This window comes from Oreochromis aureus, linkage group 20 (genome assembly GCF_013358895.1).
Source record: "Oreochromis aureus strain Israel breed Guangdong linkage group 20, ZZ_aureus, whole genome shotgun sequence".
Classification (NCBI taxonomy): Eukaryota; Metazoa; Chordata; class Actinopteri; order Cichliformes; family Cichlidae; genus Oreochromis; species Oreochromis aureus.
The window spans coordinates 5,330,497-5,351,271 of NC_052961.1; the positions used below are offsets into that span (position 1 = coordinate 5,330,497).

General features: G+C 39.8%; 1 protein-coding gene across 2 annotated transcripts; it reads left to right on the forward strand.

Annotated features, from left to right (window-relative positions):
• The first annotated feature begins 4,913 nt into the window (after positions 1-4,913).
• Positions 4,914-20,441, forward strand: ccm2l (CCM2 like scaffold protein). Of its 2 annotated transcripts, none has more exons than XM_031759134.2 (11): positions 4,914-6,393; positions 9,644-9,811; positions 9,913-9,996; positions 10,143-10,326; positions 11,105-11,715; positions 14,139-14,268; positions 14,540-14,603; positions 16,723-16,879; positions 17,339-17,477; positions 19,519-19,666; positions 19,790-20,441. In XM_031759134.2, the coding sequence occupies exons 1-11, from the start codon at positions 6,364-6,366 to the stop codon at positions 19,923-19,925; spliced, it is 1,851 nt and encodes a 616-aa protein (XP_031614994.1). In that variant the 5' UTR covers positions 4,914-6,363; the 3' UTR covers positions 19,926-20,441. The 2 variants fall into 2 exon arrangements, with proteins under 2 accessions (XP_031614994.1, XP_039460971.1); XM_039605037.1 differs by having other exon boundaries at positions 4,920-6,393; positions 19,793-20,441.
• The last annotated feature ends 334 nt before the right edge of the window (positions 20,442-20,775 follow it).

The window sequence follows — 20,775 nt, forward strand, 5'->3', positions numbered from 1 at the left end:
ACATTCATACTTTGCTCTCACACAAACTCACAATCTGCAGCAACTGTGATGCATTCAACCTGTGTTATATGTTTATAGCTTTACCTTTGTAAGATCAGCCGTTCTGCTGACACTTTCTCTGTTTCTCTGCCACTTTTACATGATTGAGAAACCCTAAGTTGACTTACTGAGTTTATAACTACCTGTGCTTGACTGCGTAGACACATAACAGCATTATATGTTATTTATTAGATTTAAACTGTGTTATATTTAGGGGCATGTGTGACTGATTGGTACACAAGATTGTGAACCTCAAAGTTATTTCTACATATATTTGGCTTAAAACCTTCTGAAATTCCAACACAATGTAAAGAACAGAGAGCAGAGAAGCCAGTCAAAGAAATGAAAGAAAAATATTTGATTATTTGTTTATTATAAACATTCTTACAGACACAATAAATGCTGCACCGCATTTCCAAAGTCTTATTTCAAACCTATTTCCTTGTATTAAATAAGTTGCAAACAGAGCTCAGTCTTTAATCGTCTAACGAGGATTTTCCAGAGCGAGGCGGAGCTGAAAGTGAAGCTGGCGCTCCACCAACCTCATTCTCCCGAATGGTCCCGCCTTCTTTCTCTCATTTCCTCTCGGCTCTACTCCGTCTTTCCTCTCGAGGAGGAAAGACATACTTTGATCTCTCCATCTCTCTCGCGTCGGCATGCCTACATCCCGAGGATTTGTTGTTTATTTGTTTGGCATCTCTGGAGGACCGGCGACCAAACTGTTTGTGTCTTTTTTATTTTCTTTGTTGTTTGTGTTTTCTTATCTTTTTATTCTTTTTATTTACTTAGCAGAAAACATATTGTGTACATAGATGAGTATTCTTTCTACTTCTTGTTCGTTTGATCTCTTATTTCAACTTGTTTTCTCCGTGCCTTCTTTGCTGATTTCTGACTTGTTTCTACTTCTCTGTTTTCAGCTTTCTGTATGTCCATAATTTTCCTTTCTGCTTTTATTCATTTTTTCCATTTATTTCACCACCTTATGTTCGTCCAACCTCCCCTATCCACCCTATTAGTCATTTTCTATACTGTTTTAACCCTTGTACCTTTCTCCTTCACCTTCTTCTATCTTTACTGATTTATTTCCTTCATTCTTTCTCTCTTCTTGTCTCCTCACCCTCTTTCTGTCATTGACCTTGTTTTTTACCTTGACACCTTCCCCTTATGACTTAATTCACTGCTCCTTCCTGTCGGTGCTCATCTATCTGCCCACTCCCCTTACTTTCTTGCTCTTCAGCTACCCTCCCACCTTCCTCTTACTTTAAATTGTTGTCCTCTTTTATCTGAATCTCCACCATCATCCATTTCATCCTTCTCTCTTTCATCCTTTTTTCCTTCCTCTTCCTCCCGTCTCGTCCTTCGTGCGTGTCTCTTTTTTTCTTCTCTTCTTGCGTCAGACTTCATGTTTGTGAAGTGTTGGGTCTTTTAAGGATGCCGCTTCTTTGATTTCGCTCGCACGCACATTCACACAGATGTACATGAACACATTTACGTGGATTGCACCCGATGCACAAACTCACACACACAAAGACACACAGTCTTTCAGAGATATACCATTGATGCAGTGCCAAAACATTTTAAGGTTTGAAGTTTACAGCTGTTTCATTGATGTGTGTGTGTGTGTGTGTGTGTGTGTGTGTGTGTGTGTGTGTGTGTGTGTGTGTGTGTGTGTGTGTGTGTGTGTGTGTGTGAGAAAGACAGAGAAAACATCAAGAGGTGAATCCATGCGGATGTGTGTTTTTATTTCACTCACAAACTTGTGAGGGCACACGAGGTAATTTTGTGTTTATTGCTCATATTGGACTGTTATTTTGAAATCCTTGAAACTGCTGCTCGATAAGGATGCTGAATATACACTAACCATCATTTCATTAGTTACACTGTGCTATGTCTTTGCCATGAGAACGTCCTGGATTCTTCATGGATTGGCATGGATTTAAAAAAGTGTTGAAGTCATTCTGCAGAGGATTTGTTCCATATTGACATGATCACATGAGAAATCCCATCCCAAATGTGCTCTATTGAATTAACATCTGGTGACTGTGGAGGCTTTTTGAGTCCAGTGAATGCACTGCCAAGTACAAGAAACTAGTCTGAGATGATTTGAGCTTTGAGACATTGTGTTACCTGCTGGAATCCTGCAGCCGTCCGATAGGCACAAAGGGACGGACATGATCAGCGACAATACAAAGATTGGCTGTAGTATTTAAACTAAACTGTTACTTAGGGGCCCAAATTAGGTAAGAACAAAGCAAATAACAAAAAATCCCCACATCATTCCACCATGAGGGAGTTTATCCAGATTTTGACCTTAGTTTCTGAATGTTGGAACGGAAATCAAGACTCATAGAACAGACAAACTGTGGCCTCACGTTGCTGTTCTTAGCTGACAGGGCTGGCGTCTGGTGTGGTCTTCTGCTGCTGTATCCCATCTGTTTCAAGGTTCAACATGTGCCTCCAGTATGATCTTTAACATACGTTGGTTGCAACAAGTAGTTGCAGACAACGTATCCCAAAGTAACTGAGTTGCTGTTGCCTTCCTATCAGCTAGAAGCAGTCTGGCCATTTTCCTCTGATCTCTGGCATCAACAAGGGATTTTCATCCACAGATCTACTGCTCACTGGATGTTTTCCCATTTTTGGACCATTCTTTGTAAACTGTAGATATGGCTGTATGGGGAAATCGTAGTAAATCAGTAGTTTCTGTAATACTCAGATTGTCCTGTGTGGCACTAGCAGCCATTAATTTCAAAGTTCTGTTGTCAGCATTGAAGCCTGCAGGTGTATATCTCCTTGAATATCAATGCTTCTGACTGTTTGATAGTGGAAAAGAAAACTAAAACACAAAGAATCAAAGGCCAATAAATGAAACCAACTTCAAAGTGCCAAACATTGCTCTTCCTCTAATGGCTCCCAAAGGACGACAAAGTTCATCCATCCTTTTATTTTGCAACCAAAGGAAAATAAAAGAGTTTTAGTCATTGTTGTTCTAGCTAATTTTAAAATGCTAATTTCAGATGATATTATGAAACCTTATTATATTTGAAAGTTATGTGACCTCTAGCAGCCATGTGAGCTCATGCAAAGTGTATATCACCTGCAGATCGAGCCAAATGTAGAGCAACCTAGAAAATCTGAAATGTGTGTAAATTTTGCAGGTGGAGTTATTTTTAAAAAGATATTTTCCCTTAGCCTGACTAAGTAGCTATTTTGCCTGAACCCATAGTGTTATTGGCTTAACATTTCTCGCTTACCCTGAGAGGCAATGTCGCCCTTTTAAGCACAACAAAGTCCACACTTGAAGGCTGAAAGGATGGTAACAGAGAAAGTCACGGACTTTACAGCCAGAAGACCACAGTTCATGTCCTGTTATTTGCAACGTGAAGGTATTTGCTTCACTTTGCAAGCATTTGCTCTTTTACTGTGGTTTTCACTTGCTGGTCAAGTTTAGGCACCAAAACCTACCTGGAGAGTTTTAGGAAAGCTTTGTGGTTTGGTTTAAAAGACAAGGAGGAGTTTGAATTTCAGAGAGAAAGAGAGAGATCAGGGCAAGAAAAAAAAAAAGAAACTCAAAAGATAAATGCCCCATCTTTGTCTCCCGTTACCTAGGTAACTGGACGATCGTTAAGCCCTCCAGTCACCATGGAGTAGTTACCCTGACAATAGCTGTGCGTGCATGAGGTCTGTGTGTGTTTGTGTGTCCATTTCAGATCATACACTCAAGTAGTATTTACCATCAGCATGTGGCCGTGTGACACGCTTGCGTGCATGTGTGTTTCTGTGTGTGTGTGTGTCCCTCTTTCTCAGAAAGGTCACAGGTTTGACGTTTCCTCTTCTGCCTCCATCAGTGTCCAGATTAGGACAATAAAGTCCCTCCCACCCTCCTTTGCTCCCCGTCCTCCTCAATCAGTTAGTCTTTGTCACAGTGCTGCCTCCTTCAGGCCAAATCTGCTCACTGCAACAACTGATTCTCTAATGTTTGGTTTCAAACTGTTCATCAGCTGGGCATCGGGAAGCCCAGCGATATCACAGCATGTGTTTTATCTTGTTTAAGGAAACCTTCTAAAATGAGTAACACGCCTGCTGTGTTTTCCATGTTACTATTCTTTTTATTTGATCAAAAATGTATTTTTTTAAAGGAAAAATCTTAAAATGTTAATTTGTTATCAAAATCTCTATAATTGTAAGGGTGGAAAGGCCAAAACATCTTCCCTCCTTAGGTGTTTTGATCATCCATCCATCCATTTTCTGCTGCTTGTCTGGGTTTGGGTTCTGGGGACAACAGTCAAAGACACCCAGAGTTCCCTCTCACCACACAGGAAAAGGATGGATAAAGCCAGTCCTGTCAAAATAGAAATGTTTTATCAGAAAGAATTAAGGTGATAACCCAGAACAACTTTTCATTTGCATATATATATATATACAAATGGATATATATATATATATATATATATATATATATATATATATATAAAAAAATAAATTCCCCACACCGCCCCCTGCGGGCGGTTTATCCTTCAAGCTCGGGTCCTCTACCAGAGGCCTGGGAGCTTGAGGGTCCTGCGCAGTATCTTAGCTGTTCCCAGGACTGCGCTCTTCTGGACAGAGATCTCCGATGTTGTTCCCGGGATCTGCTGGAGCCACTCGCCTAGCTTGGGAGTCACCGCACCTAGTGCTTCGATTACCACGGGACCACCACCTTCACCCTCCACATCCTCGACATCTTCTCTGAGCCCTTGGTATTTCTCCAGCTTCTCGTGTTCCTTCTTCCTGATGTTGCTGTCATTTGGAACTGTTACATCGATGATATATATATATGTATACATATATATATATCTACATATATGTATAGATATATAGATATTGATATATATTTATAATGTTCAGTATGCCAGATTACCAGTCCAGGTCAGATCATGACTGAAAATAAGATGCTTATTGATCAAAAACAGGACTGTAGTATCTTTTCCAAAGGCTGTTTTCTCCCAAATGAAAATTCTGTCATCATCAACACAAAAGACGCAGATGTGTTTTTGCTGGTAATTAAAGTCCTTCACCAGCAGCAGCTTTACAGGGAAACACAAAGGAATTGTGAAAGTTAACACCGAGTCATACTTAACACAATAACAATGAAAGACAGGAAGTGAATACTCACTCTAAATCTAAACTACACCATCATAATAAACAGCTGGTAAAATGTTGAGAGGACAAAATGACCAAAGACTGTTGAAAAGCAACTTAACAACAGACAGCTGCATTTATTCTAATGTTAAAAAGTATTTTAGGAAAAAACGGAAAGAGACAAAAAGATGTGGAAGAAGCATAAATTGTATAATTCAAGGAGAATCTCAAGTCTGTTATCCTGGGAAGAACACCTGAAGCCCCAGTGACCAGAAGCTGCAACACTCATATTACAAAGGTTCATCTCCTACTTTCCATATCAAGCATGAACATTAAAAATCTATTTGCAGTTGTGTTCTGGATCAGAGGTAGAAAAGATTTTGAATGTTTTAAATAGCTTTAATGATAAAGACTGACAAGAGTGCTATTGGTAGGTATCAGTTCAGTTCAATTTTATCTATACAGCGATAAATCACAACAACAGTCGCCTCAAGGTGCTTTATATTGTAAGATGGACCCTAAAATAATAGAAAGAAAAACCCAACAATCAAATGACCCCCTATGAGCAGCACTTTGGCGACAGTGGGAAGGAAAAAAGGTATGTGAGGTCTAAGCTGCTTGATCATCCACGTTGTTTATTTTCCAGTTTAGTTTCAAAAAATACAAATTGAAGTTGGAAAAAATGGATCATTGAAATGGAAAACATGTCAAAAAAGCCTAGCTTAATTAAAGGTAAATTCTGTGTGTGTGTGTGTGTGTGTGTGTGTGTGTGTGTGTGTGTGTGTGTGTGTGTGTGTGTGTGTGTGAGCACTGAAAGAATGGATGTTATCAGTCCCTGGTGGAGTTTCCTCTCGGACAGGAAGTGGGCTTCCTCTGCTTCCTGTTCGCCTCTCCTGTGTGTGTGTGTGTGTGTGTGTGTGTGTGTGTGTGTGTGTGTGTGTGTGTGTGTGTGTGTGTGGTCCCAGGAGAAGTCTCAAAAGAACAATCAGTGTAGAAAGAGAAAGAACAGGACTGAAGCAGCTGTATCAGAAGCTAAAATAACTCCGAGAGGCAGAGACACTTAAGGAATAATGAAAAAACCAACGGAAAGAAAGAAGCAATGACAAAAAAGGCAAAGTAAGGCAAAAAATAAATTCAGGAAGAGTGTGACCTGGACCAGGACTGACCCACCACAGGATCAGCGCAGAGAAAGACTGAACGACTATGGACTATGAACCAAAGAAATCCAAGAAGGTATTGTAGCGCCTCTTCCACATCTCAGTTTTTATCTTTTCATTGTTTTTGTGTCATTTGGATATTGATGACTTGAGCTCATTTTGTCACATATTTTCAAAAGCCATTGATCTTTATGTTTATGCAAACCAAAAGTCCTTTCAAGTCTCCCTTTAATTAGGCATCTTCACAAGCACAATCCTAAAGTCAGCTGATTTCAAATGAGACACAGACACGAGTCGGCTGGTTTGGTAGTTTGACTCTGTTTGCCATCGATCAACAGCAAACTCTCTTCACTTATCAAGCTTATCAAGCTTATCAAGGTTATGTCCTCCTAAAGATGAAAAAGAAATGATAAAAGACAAGGAACTTTTTTGTAGTGACACGAAACCAAATGTAAAGATCAAGGAAAAACTCACCACTGCAGTCAGGACTTGTATTTTTTGGTCTTTGACTACTATTTTGTATTTTTTCAGCACTTTTTGGCAATTCTGCCTCTTTTATTATTATTCCTGTCTCATATTAGCTGTGTAGCAGATTGCATTTCATACTGAAATACAAAGGTTCTCAGAAATTGAATTTTTTGCAGACACTAACACACATTTTCATGCAGTTCTTTTAAATAAACTCTGTGAACATGTACATTAGAGACACTTATTGTGAAAACATTTTCTCCTGCTGGTTATTTTTTTTATAAATTAAAAACTGTTGCTTGAAAGTTGTGTGATTTCTGCTGACTGTGCAAACAGTTGCCCCTTGCTGATTATAAAGATATCCTTGATCCATGATCGTGGTGCTAGGTTTGGCTGCTGGGCTGTCAGAATCTTGGTTAATCCAGCAGTTAATCCGTACGTCACTGACACTAAACCAAGGGAACGTGCTGAGCCTTCCTTCCTTTTTTAAATTCTTTTTTTGCAAATAGAATTTGCAATTCAAAACCAGTTAGTCTGCTAACATATGGAAAGCCCAGAGGAGTTCCCCCTAAAGGTGTTTGACACCTCATCAATGACCTATGCCCAGATGGCAAACACATCTGGGGATAATCTGAGCTGCTTTTGGCACATTAAACTGTAAACAATGTGAGCCTTGGTGTTTGCAAGTTCAGCTGGTTGGCACAAGGGCACTTGTTGGCACAGGTTTTTCCTTGAGTACTTAAGTGGCCTAATAGTGCAGTAATTTGTACAGCACAATCAAAACATACCACCCCATGCCCCTCCTCTACACATCCCCTGATTGTGTGGGCCTGACTCAAGACAAAAGCCATGATCCAAGCTCATAGAAATATACAGATGCTATTTGAATTCTCTTGTGAGGATAGTCGTCTTCTTCTTCTTCTACTCTACCATCTGTTGCATTCATCCCTAGCTTGTATATCCATACTACCACTACTCAGTAATGATGTTTCGCTAAACCAGTTTGGTGTAATGGGGCCATCTGACTGTGACATGAAAGCCAAAAGTTCTTGATTTGGCTGGAATCATTTTTAAAAACATGTTCTCATTGCAAAGTTTTCTAAAGCCTGAAATAAGATATTAGAGAGAGAAAAATATGTTTATTTAAAATGAAAAGTTTGGAAAAAATACTCTGTGAAATCAAAAAGCCTCTAAAGCTAGATGGAAAATTAATCCCTGCTGTGACCCAGGCAGGTTGTGAGATTGAACACATTCATTACAAATCCAATTAGTTCCCTTCTTTTTGTCTCCTCAAAGACACATTGGAACCAGAAAAAGAACAAAACTCATTATAACCATCCTCTGTCTTTCTTGTTAAATTCAGCTGACAAAAGAGATGTTCATCAGAAATCTGCCTACACAGAGATCTGCGCTTGTTATAATTCACAGAGAGACAAGACAGGTTTCTGACTCTAAGACAAGCTAATCTCCTCTCTCTGTTCAGTGTGTGTCTGCGTGTTGTATTGTCCACTCTCCTTATGCCTTCTAGCTACAGTTAATGTGTGTTTGTGTGTGTGTCAGTGGGTGTCTAACAGTGTGCGCCGTGTTGTCAGCGATGAGCTGTCAGAGATCACTGCTCACCTGTCAATCACTGCTGGTACAGCCCAAGGCATATAGTGCGGTAACACACACGCACAAACACACACACAATTATCCCGAGGCATGCATTTACACACAAATTAACCTTCTCAGTGGCTGCAGCTCAAATTCACACTCAGGACACTATTAGTCACTGGACTGTGCTCTGATAATTAGAATCAGAACACTCATTTTCTGACTAAATAAACACTTTGTTGATGATTCAGCTATTTTTAATCGCCGTTAGGTCTAAATCATCATCAACAAAGAAAAGTACCTTTACCATAATTTTACCATTTTGAATCTAATTCACATCAAAAACTTTTTTTTGATAAAATATCTTTAACTTTCTCCAAAGTATTTAAAGTTAGAGCTAACTCTAAATACACAGAAACTGGGACATAGCTTAGGTTGTACAGATCCTGGTGGATAATGCTAAAAGAACGGTCATTAAATAAACAGGATCTGTCCTCTCGTAATCCATGTTGGCCAATAAACTCTGAATCCGTTCCTCTAAACATAAACACACAGTAAACATCTGCATTTGCTGCATAAGGACCACAAAACGAGACACAAGTTAAAGTCTTGGTAGTAATTCAAGGCAGCTGCACTTTACCTCGAGCTAAATGCTAATACTGAGAGACTATAAGAAAGTATGGAAGCACTTCAATAGATCGAGGAAGCTGACAAGAATTAGTGAGCTTGCTTTTTCTGGAGGTTTTCTCCCTGTTGATGCCACGTGGTTGCTAATATAGAACGAAGTGCCCTGAGACAACTTATGTTGTGAACTGAGATCTTTTTTGTTTATCTCATTCTAACTCACTAACATTTGCTTTTGTGCATTTGTAGATGTAAAAATGAGACCTAAAACTCTCACAAAAGCCTCAGATTTCATATCTCTTCATGAAGTATTGAGCTATATAATATGTTGACCCTTTAAAGATCCAGGAAACATCAACATGCTTAGCAAATATCATGGCAATCCATCTGAAACTTGTTGAGACGTTTCAGTAAAAATCACAATGGTGGTGCTACAAGAAAAGGCTGGCGATCACCAAACTCACAAGTCAAGTTTCATCATCTGGAAACTTGACATGAAGAAAGTATTGGGACAATCAATCTAGCAGGTGTTTGTTAAGTGGCAGGTTTGGCCTTCTAGTACAAGTATTAGAACATCCTCTGCATTCAATGGCTGTTGAGGGACTCTTCAGTATTTAACATCCTTGTTTTCCTCTCTTTAGGCTTTTGTCTCTCCCATTAAGCGACTGGTCTGGTCCAAATCTGGTCGTAGACAAGTTGATCGAGGAAACATTTATCGCCGCCCGCTGCACACCGTCCCCCTCTACCCACCCGACTACCTCATACACCCCGAGAGACTCATCTTTGACTATGTGGAGAAGGAGGTCAAGGTAGGACCATGAATAGGCCAAGAGAGACTAAAATACAAGAAAAAAAAAAAATACTTGAATACGCCACGACAAGTTGCTTTTCTTTTGATCTCTGCTCGTAGTTCCTTGGTCACCTGACATGGGTCTCGGTTTCGCTGAACCCCTCCAGTCGAGATGAGCTGCTACAGCTGCTGGACACAGCCAGGGTTAGTAAAGATTGGGCACTGTCAAGGTGATCCGCGAGTTAAAGTGCCTGAGTTAAATTGTGTACGCGCCGATGAGACGATGACACTGTCGTCTGGCTCGTTCGTCGATAATCTACAACCACGTGTTCCTGTGTGTTTGTCAGTAGCAGCTGAAGGTGCTGCCGCTGAAGACCAGCGTGGACCAGGACTGTATCCTGAGCCTGTCTGCTCGCTGTCTGCTGCTCACCTGGAGAGACAACGAGAAGCTGCTGATGAGAATCCCCACACATGAGATCGCCGCTGCCTCCTACCTGAGAGATGATGCACTGCACCTCCTGGTCCTCAAGACAGGTGAGACCAAAGGTGGTTACTGAAGGACAGAGGAAGAACAATAAAACCTTTTTAAATGATGCTTTCAGTTTTTAGTGAAATTAAATTAAACACTTGGCATTAAAGCATTTGGGGAAATATCATCACATATTGGAATACAGACCTTGTTTGCCCCTCCCTGAGCCTGGTTCTGCTGGAGGTTTCTTCCTGTTAAAAGGGAGTTTTTCCTTCCCACTGTCGCCAGAGTGCTTGCTCATAGGGGGTCATATGATTGTTGGGTTTTTCTCTTTATGTATAATTGTCAGGTCTATCTTATAATATAAAGTGCCTTGAGGCGACTGTTGTTTTGAGTTGGCATTGTATAAATAAGATGCAGTTGAACTGAAAAGTTTGTTTTCTTGACTTTTATTTATACAGTGTGTTAGAGAATCTCATAATGAAAATATTCGGCTGTCTGCATTTTTTTTATCTCCACTAGACCAACTTTCTCCTCTTTTTTCTTTCCCCTCTCAAATAATTCAGGATTACAAAAACACATTTGTTTTCCTTATTATGTTATGAGGAGCAGGAGACTATAAACAGAGGAATGCTGCAGGAACTGAGCTGGCTGTTTTTAACTTTAGGTGATTTATAGCTGTGTTGCGTTTTGCCCCTCATTTGCTTACTGCACATTCAAAACACTGATATGTCTCATACTATAATAAAGAAAGTCTTGTGAAAACAGAGGAGATGGGGCCTCAGGTGCTGAAAATGTCAGATTTTGTGATCTATATGTTTTGTGTAATTCCACATCTCACAGGTCTAAATGTGGACACTGTGGTTGCCGGGGATGACAGCCTGGACAGGAAAAAGCCAACTGGCATCGACGGGCGACGTCAGACCATGAGCTGCAATGCTGACCCCCGACCTGCCGGGGGTACGATGGAGAGGCGACACACCATCTGTGGAGTTGACTGGAGGCCGTCACTGTCCAGGAGTAACCATGACAAAAACCAGAATGTGGAGAGAGGAGGAGGTGGTGGGGAGAGGGGAGGTGGAGGGAGTTTAGAGAGGAAGAGAGTCGGAGGGAGCTGGGAGAGGAGGCAGCCAACATGTAAAACAGGAGGGAGCTGGGAGAACCGCAGGGCAAGACCCATGAGCGGGAACTGGGGAGTGGGAGTAGGTGGAGGTGGTGGTGGGAGCTGGGAGAGGAGGCATGGAGGAGGTGGTGGTGGAGGAGGGAGCTGGGAGAGAAGGGGAGGGATTGGTGGAGGTGGTGCAGGGAGCTGGGAAAGGAGGCAAGCGTGCACGGGGAGCTGGGAAAGGGGGAAGAGCTACGGCAGCTGGGAGAGAAGGAACCACAACCCGCTGGAGCCCACGCCCTGCCCCGACGCCTACTGCAACCTGGTCATCCTGGCTGTGGAGAACAGGGTGGGTCAGACGCGCTCCAAAAAAGAGAAATACTTGACTTAATTTAAATTACAGGTTTCAGAAGTTGTGCTTGGTGACCTCATGTTATGATTTTTTTATAATCTGTGTTTGGCTGGGGCATGCGTCACCTGGCTGTCTGTGAGTTAATGTGCAAGTTAAAGTCCCTCAATGACTGGATCATCAAATTACAGACACCTGGACACCTGTTTGGTGGGACCTGGCCAAGTTCATTTGATTATCAGGTCTTTCATCAATAATTAGACGTAGCATACATAAATGTCAACGTACATGCACACAGAACAGCTTTAAAAACAGAGTTCACTTACAGCTATAAAATAACAGAATAAAACAAAACAGCCAGCGTATTTTCATATTTTACAAGGACAACATCACATTTAAAACTTTAAAACACACAAGTGCTCACATGCAGGCACACACACACACACACACACACACGCACATGTTGTTGTCTTGACTGTCTCTTCCTTTGAACACCTGTCAGGACTTCTTCTCTCAGAAGCAATGATTCACACCCAAGCAGAGCTCAATGAGCTTTTCTCACAATCACACTGTGACCCGTTAGAAAAAGAATACAGACTGTCAGTAATAACAATAATAATAATAAGAAGAAATATTTCCAGGGGAGAGTGAATTAATTTATGGAAATTTCACTCTTATTAAAACGATAACAGATGAGTGGATCTCTCTGCTGCTGGGTGTCTGCCACTGATGGTGAATTTTGACTGAACAACGATTTCAGGTCATAAAACAAAAAACTGAGTTTATGATTGCTGCTACAGCTAACCTCCCAATTAGCTAGCCTGTGAATCTGCTGAAGGCCATCTCAACCAGTTTAAAGGCAAATACAATGAAATAAAAAACATAAAAAAAAATACATACAAAATAAATAAATACATACAAAAAAATAAAATAAAAAATATTTTCCCTGTTTTCTTCTGCTCACCTCATCTGGTTTCATTCATTTTGGCTGTACTGCCAGCTGAGTTGAGTGATCAAGGGTACCGGTGATATGTTGTTGATATTCCTATCAGAAATGTATAGCTTCATGGTGCCTACAGCAGGTCACCTGGTGGTTGGTGGTTTGATCCCAGTCAGTCATCCATCAGAGTATGATAGGCAGCACTTAGAAACAGTGTAGGAAAAAAGTGCTGGTGTGAATGTACATGTTGTGTAACGTGCTTTGAGTAGAAAAGTGCTATATAAGAACCAATTAATTTACCATGATCTAGTTTGAGACAATAAAATTCTGGCATTTAGTTTCATTCGCCTTTATGATGGACCCTCAGCTGTGGTCAGATACCCCAAATGCCCACTGAATAATCCACCCAGGTTCTTCTTTCTGAAAGCTTTGAGCGACTGTGCTTTTTGAGTTTAGTGGTTTGAGTTTAGGTTGCCTGCTCTTCTTGTTTTCAGCCCACCTCGGGTCATACACCTGAGATGAACATGATCCTTCCAAATCATCCCAAACCACATCTTCCCCAAATAAAAGACACAAAAGCAGCCTGGGAGAACCATCATTCCTTAAACTCCGGCTCTGAGGGCCTGACCCCGGCAAACACAAAGAAGATGAAGAAGTAAATCATGAAAAGAATGTCATAAGAAGCAATAATAATTTTGTGAAACAAAATTGCAGAAAGCCTCAATTAATAGAAAAAATTCATAAGAATGCATGAAATTTAATGCCCCTCACCGCTCCCCCATGCTCAAGTCAACCCTATGCCAGTGTGTATGTATATTTATATGACTGGTTTTATTATGACCCTAATAAAACCAACAAGCCAAAACATGTTGGTCGAGCATGGGAGACGAAAAACAGCTTTGACAGGAAATAAAATGAAAAGCAAATGAAATGCAAAGCATTGTTTAATTAGGGGTCACTAATCATTTGCCTCACATGCTGAAACAGTGGAAAGTAGGGCAACACTGATGATGATACACATTCATCGGCACACACACAAACAGTGATAGTGAGACTCTGCAGTCTTACATAACCTGGATCATTACATCACACTTACAGCAGAATCGCTTTGTCATTGCATGTGTGTGTGCGGTGACAGGGTTCCTCTGTCACTGTTAACCTCTTCTCCTGAGTAATAATTTGTTTTGCCTCAGCAGCAGCAGGGTGTCATTGTTTAACTGGCTCAAATGAAGCTAACAGCCTCCAGCCGTGTTTCATCACATCAGCGGACTCCTGGCTCTGCTTTCAGTGGTTGCTGGTTTATATCCTGACACTTGTGTGCCTTTGAACACACTTACTTATGTGACTGCTGCACTGAAACTGGAATTTGCTGTGTGCAAAAGTGATTTAAGGGTAACTCAAGGTTTAAAAGATGATGTGTTTGATTGATGTGTCTGCTAATTCAGCCTGACAGCGGCCTCTGTGTGTTTGAATGTGCGTGCAGGATGCTGCAGAGGAGTACTGTTCCCTCATCTGTCAGATGTTCCAGATCATTTATGGCCATCAGACCATCGAATGTGTTGACAGGGCGGGCTTTCACTACACCATGCCGGACCGCTATTGGTTGGAAAGGAGTAAGTAATCTCCTGTACTGTATATGTACCCATCTCCCCATAAATTTGCTAATTCTCTTACTCCCCAGAGGATGAACCATTAAGATTTTAATCACCGTTTTCAGGATTTGAGTAAAACATAATTAGTACTGTTTTATTTGCTTTTTTCTTTTGGTTACGTTTTGAATTTATTGATAAACACTGCAGCCTCTGTGGAGATTTAAAGGCTAACTACCGTCTTGGGCAGGTGAATAGTAGAAAGCTTATTAAATGCTTCTTTGTCTCTGCACAGGTGACAGCTGTCTGACGGACATGTCTTACAGTTATGATCCAGAGTTTAGCTGCTGCAGCTCATAGTAAGTAACGTGCTGCACCACTGTTTCTGTGAGACAGAGTGATTTAACCTCACAAAGTCAAAAAGTTTTAAAAAACAACTTTTACCAGGTAAAATATTCACACTCCTGCAGTTAAAGTTTTTAGTCGTGATTATCACACAGTTTTCAGCAGGTCTGGGTTTTTTACGAGAGGTTTTATTCTGATGTCCTGAATACAAACCGAACAATGACAAACTGATGACCTGCCCAGGATGTACCCCACCTGTCGGCCTGTGAGGGCTGAGGTGGACGCCATCGTCCCTGTGACCCTGAACTGGATAAGTGGTGCAGAAAATAAATGGTTTAAATAGTTTAAATATGAAAAAAAAACATTGTATTTTGGTATTTATATTTAAATTCCCTTCATCCAGCATGCATTCTTATAGCACTTTATTCTTTATAGATTAAGTAGGGGAGACCGGGGATAGTTGTAACATTTTTGACATTTCTGTCTGTAACTTGGAGCTCTTTTAAGGTAGTGGATTCAAAATGTAATGCAAAGTATTTACATGTCTCTGCTATTAAATAGTGCAGCTATTTTCTCTGCAGCACAGTTACTCATTGCATGGTATGGTCTCAAACACAAAGAGTGAAATGTTACAATTAACCCCATAGTCTGGGTTAGTTGTAACATATCCTGGGGTGAAATGTAACACAATGAAATAAGGGTACTGACAAAACATTAACATGTAATCTTTGTTTATTCAACACATGAATGCACTTAGAGCCATTTATGTAGCTGTGTGTGTGTGACAGAATGCATAAATCTAGCTTTTGAACATATTCCAACCCCCCAAAAAGACAAATTATGGAATTTTCTGCAACTGAATATTTCATTAATTTTGGTTGGTCTTCCTTGAGTTTGGCCTCATTGGCTCAGTGGGCATTATAACCTACAACTCTTGCACCAATTTTTAACATAACAATGAAGCTGAAAAAATGTAGTTGCTCACCAGCATCGCAATTCCATTACTTTTTATCATGGCTTACCTTGGTGTGGTTTGCAAAGTGCTTCAGAAAGATGAGGAAATCTGTTTCTTGCACCCATCCTGATTTATTTTCACTATCAATACTTCCTACTGGTCCATCTCTGACACAGTGGTCTGCATAATGTATGTGTGGGAACACAAACAGTGGTTGTGTTGCCAATGGCATTAACAAAGGTGACCAGTGAACCTCTCTCTGCTGATGTCGTTGCCCCAACTTGTTTAATATAAGTTAAAGTAATAGTGTGGTAAGTTGTAACATCTACATTATTCTTACAACTAACCCAGACTGTTGCTGTTACAACTGACCCAGACTCCTATAGCCATGAACTAGCTAACATTACAGCCAACGGCTAAAACATTAGCACTAAAGACCTACACAGAATATATCCCCATAGACATACAAATAACATCATTTAAGTTTGATGAGTTTAACTGCAAAGCAGATAATGCTATTAGAAATTGAAATAAAGTAGAAAAACTTACTTTTGGCATACAAATTACTTTTTTTTTCGTGTTAAATTGTCTGTGTTTGACAAAATGTGCTGATTTTTCACATGTGATAGCAAAACTGAATTGGGCATGCACAGGATGAATCACATCATTTGAAACTTAGCCCTGATTGGAGAAATTGGAAGTGTTACAACTGACCCACGTTACAACTATCCCCGGTCTCCCCTACTTTATGTCAAACGTACATGGATGGATGCAGTTGGAGCAGTATTTGGGGTTCATTGTCTTGAGGACTCTTTGCTATGTGGACTACCAGTTATAAGCCTTGTAATGTTGAATGGTACTGTGTTGGTTTAGAATGTCTAACATGAAAATAAATAAAAAAAACATTTTACTGTCAACTCCATTAAAAGCCCTGATAGCTAAATTAATTTAATGAGCTAGAATCCCGTAAGAATTATGCTTTATAGACACTAAGTTTTATAAATAGCTACTATGAAAGAATGGTTATTAGATGCTTTGGTGTGAACTATAACTGGCACAGAAGCATCGCATCAACTCAGTGAACAATTGGCAGCTTATCAGGAGCTGCTGTGATGTGATTATTGTCTATCAGTAATCCTCTCCCTCTCTCGCTCGCTCGCTCTTCTTCTGTCTTTCAGTGATGGTTCCCAAGATGCCTTCGATCTCTACTACAGCGAGACATACAGCGAGAGTTCATCCATCTCTCTGCAGGACTCCCATCGTAGTCTGGCATCAGTCAGTGATGCAGGAGACAGTAACCCTGGCCTGCTGCTCATGCAGGAGTACATGATCACTGTGAGTGTTTGTAGTGACGACTGTTCAACTCTCACCCACAGCAGGTGAAACTGGCTCTTCATAGTGGAAAAGATTTATATAGTTTGAATTTGGTTAGCATTGCACCGCACAACACCATATAAGCTAATAAAACTTTTGAATGTAAAGTCTGAATATTGTAATAAAATAATTGTGTTTGCACAAGTCAAACAGATTCTCCTGTTCATACACGGATGTGCTGCATACAGACAGGACAGTGTGTGGATATCATTCCTCTATATCATTACAGTGTGTAAGCAGATAAGTGACAGATCATTTTTAGAGCAATGAAACTAGATGTAAAATTATTAACAAAGTACTTAGAAGAGGTCGTGATTACGCTGCATAATTGGCACAAATGGGAAAATTCACCGAACAAGAAATGTTATCTGATTGATTGTTTGCATCATCATCTTAGTCTCCTTTTATGTGTGTGTGTAGCTGCGTAACAAGCTGGCTCCAGTGGAGTTGCAGAAGTTTGCGGTGTTGCTGAGAGAATACAGACTGGGATCAAACATTGACTACTTCTGCTCTGAGTTGCTGCAACTGTACGGAGACAACCGCAAGTTCCTGCTGCTGGGTGAGAGATGTACAGATAGAGTGGAACAGAGAGAGAGAGAGCTCGTTAACTTACTGAAACCCTGCGGCATACCACAACCTACTATCCATACTATACTTGTGGTAGTGTTGCAGGGGAAGGAGAGTCTGTATATTCATGTGTGTGTGTGTGTGTGTGTGTGTGCATGTGTGAGTACTCTTGGTGTGTGTTTACTGCAGTGTGCGTAAACCACAGCTTCCTGTTTCTGAGTGAGAGAGAAAGGAGGATTGTATGGTGTTTTCCTCCACACACCCTGTTAATCCTCAGCGTGCTGTATAATCATCATTATGAAAGATTTAGTGGTGGCGGAAAAAGAAACCCAACAAAATGAAAACTGGCTGAGGAGTCGTCACGCCTGCATTTTAAATAACGTAGAAAAGCTGTTTCTATTGAACTCTACTGTGTTTAATATTAATAAATAGTTATTAACTATTAATAGTATGAATTATTTGCAGGAGTTTATGAATTTAAGACAACATCTAAAAGATCATTTACTTGTGTATCTGATACATCTTTGCATAAAAAATAGAGTAAATTCAGATCCTGAAATGAACTCTGCTCTTCTACATCCATTAAAACATGCAAAGAAAAGTAAAATATAATGGAGCTACAGTTAGGTCCATAATTTGTTGGACAGACTTTAATTTTGATTAAACAATTGATTGAAGTGCAGACATTCAGCTTTAATTCAGGAGGTTAAACAAAAGTTTTGCACTTACTCTTTAGGAGTTCTGGAGAGTTTTTATACACAGTAATAATTTAAAAAAATATAAAGATTACTTTTAATATGAAAATCTGATGCTGTGGGCGTAAAGAGCTCATGCCGGGTGTCCAGCACGGTGGTGGAGGGGTGATGATTTCTGCCTCTTTTTGCAGTCATTGAATCAACCATGAACTCCTCTCTGTATAACAAAGTATTCTCGAGCCATCTGTCTGACAGCTTAAGCTTGGCCAAAACTGGGTCATGCAACAGGATTAGAAGTTTGAAGTAATGAAGTACAAATACTTCATTACTGTACGTAGTACAGAATTTCCCAGTAGCTGTGGTTTACTTGAGTATTTTTTTTTTTTAAATATTTTGACAACTTATTACTTTTACTTCTTACATTTTAACACAAACATCTCTGCTTTCTAGTCCTAACATTTTCAAAATAGACTTGTTAGTTTGGATTTAAGAGATCTGAGGGGAGTTATTATTTCCCATTACTTTGCGCCTTCAACCATCAAACATTATGTGTTGCTGAATTGTATTTTTGTGCAACCTAGTGTGTCTTTCAGGCTTACTCAAAGGTTGCATCAAAAAGCTGACAGTGTAGTGCATGCTACGTTGGTTAGTTTGCAGTTCTGTGGTGAAGATTACAATAATGCACTATGTTGGACTGATGCAATACAGGGTGTGGTGCTCACAGTCAGTGTAACAAGGAAACATGCATCAGCTTAAACTTAAGCTAGGCCAAGATTCTGACATGCAGTACTGCACAATGGCACTGTGGTTAGTATTAAAGGTTCAAAGGTAGAACTTCTTTCTTTCCAGGTGCTCCACCTTTCTCCCAAAAGATTTTTGGAATTTTAATTGGTGATTGTAAAAACTTATAATCCCGCAATGAAACTGTGAGAACATTAAAATAATTAAATAAGAATGACATAAATTTGCAGGATTGTAACTGCAAAGCATGTGAAAAAGGTTATCATGAAACACTTTTAGAATGTTTTTGAAGATTGTTATCTAATTGTTAGAGAATGTTTTGGGAACAAAGTAACAATTTCCTGCTGAAACATTACAAAAACCCTGAATTCTAATGTCCTCAGAAGGTTTGTAGACCAAAGACAGATTCCAGCCACCATTTAGCTGCCTTTGCTCTGTAAAAACCAAAGAAATCCAAAAATTTGTAATATTTTAATAAATAATAATTTGCCAGCACACTACATTAAAAGAAAACTGCTGTATTTTGACATATTTTGTAGTTTGTATATTGTGTTTCCTCAGAGTCTGTCATTTTATTGTTTGTCCTTCGTGTTCCAGGTATGCGTCCATTTATCCCAGACAAGGATGTCGGGGCATTTGAGAGTTTCCTGGAAAGCATTGGGATCCGGGAGGGCGGGATTTTAACCGACAGCTTTGGACGTATCAAACGCAGCATGAGCAACATGTCTGCCACCGCTGTGAGAGGGTATGTAGATGTGATAGTGTAGACTGATATGATCTCAACACATGCTTTTATAATATAAAATTACAGTCAAAACATAAATGTGAGTTTTTCAGACCTTTTCTGTTTGTTTTCTGTTTTTCCCAGCAGGTATGATAATTGCTCTCTAGCTTCAGGATCTCAGGAATTCAACCGACGTATCACCGACATCACCCATGACATCGAAGCACTCGGTTTCCAGGACACGCACGATGACATTGAGGAGGAAGACTACTACCTCTGATGGAGCGACAAACCGAAGGAATTTAGACAGCGTTTTAACTGTGACCCCGCCCTGCTGCCTCATAGCAAGCTCAACACATCCACAGACTGTAAATATAAATAGTCTGACAGTACTGGCCTTTTTTATTTTCATGTTTTCGATTGAAATTCAAGCTCTGAGGCAGAAAAAAAGAAATGCGCAGTTTGTGAACTGAAATCCTTCATTCAGAATAAGAAGCTTAACGATTAATAATTTTATTATTATTTTTCCTTTAAATTTTGTTTGGCACTAATGTGTTTTCAACCAATGGAGTGTGCTTCCTTGCAAAACAATGCACATAGCCACTGTCTGGTTTTGAAATCTTCATTTTGAAGCACAAGTGACACATATTTCAATAAAAGAGTCAAGTACAAGCACAAATACATTATATTAAGACATAATCACAAAGGCTAAAGGTGTGAGCATGTGCATTGTGTGTTTTTATTTTTACATGTTCAATAACTTGACAAGAAATACCTAAATAAAACATAAAAGTAATGAAACATCATTTGTGTTGCCCTGTGAAAGTTTAGATGGAAAATCAAAATGGAAACAAAAAATTGAATTAATTTTTTTCCTTTTTTTTAAAAAAAAAAATGTGATATTTAGCATTAAATCATATCAGTCACCATTCTTTACACAAAGAGACTGTAGTATTATCTTCTGATGGGAGTGTAATATCCACATGTCACCACACGGAGGCATGGCAGGATTCAAAAAGAAAAAACTTGATTTACATCACTGGATCTCAAATAGATAGAAACAGATAGATTTGTCTCCCTCCCAATGGTGCATTGACCCATTATCATGGCAGCAGCATCATGACCTTCCC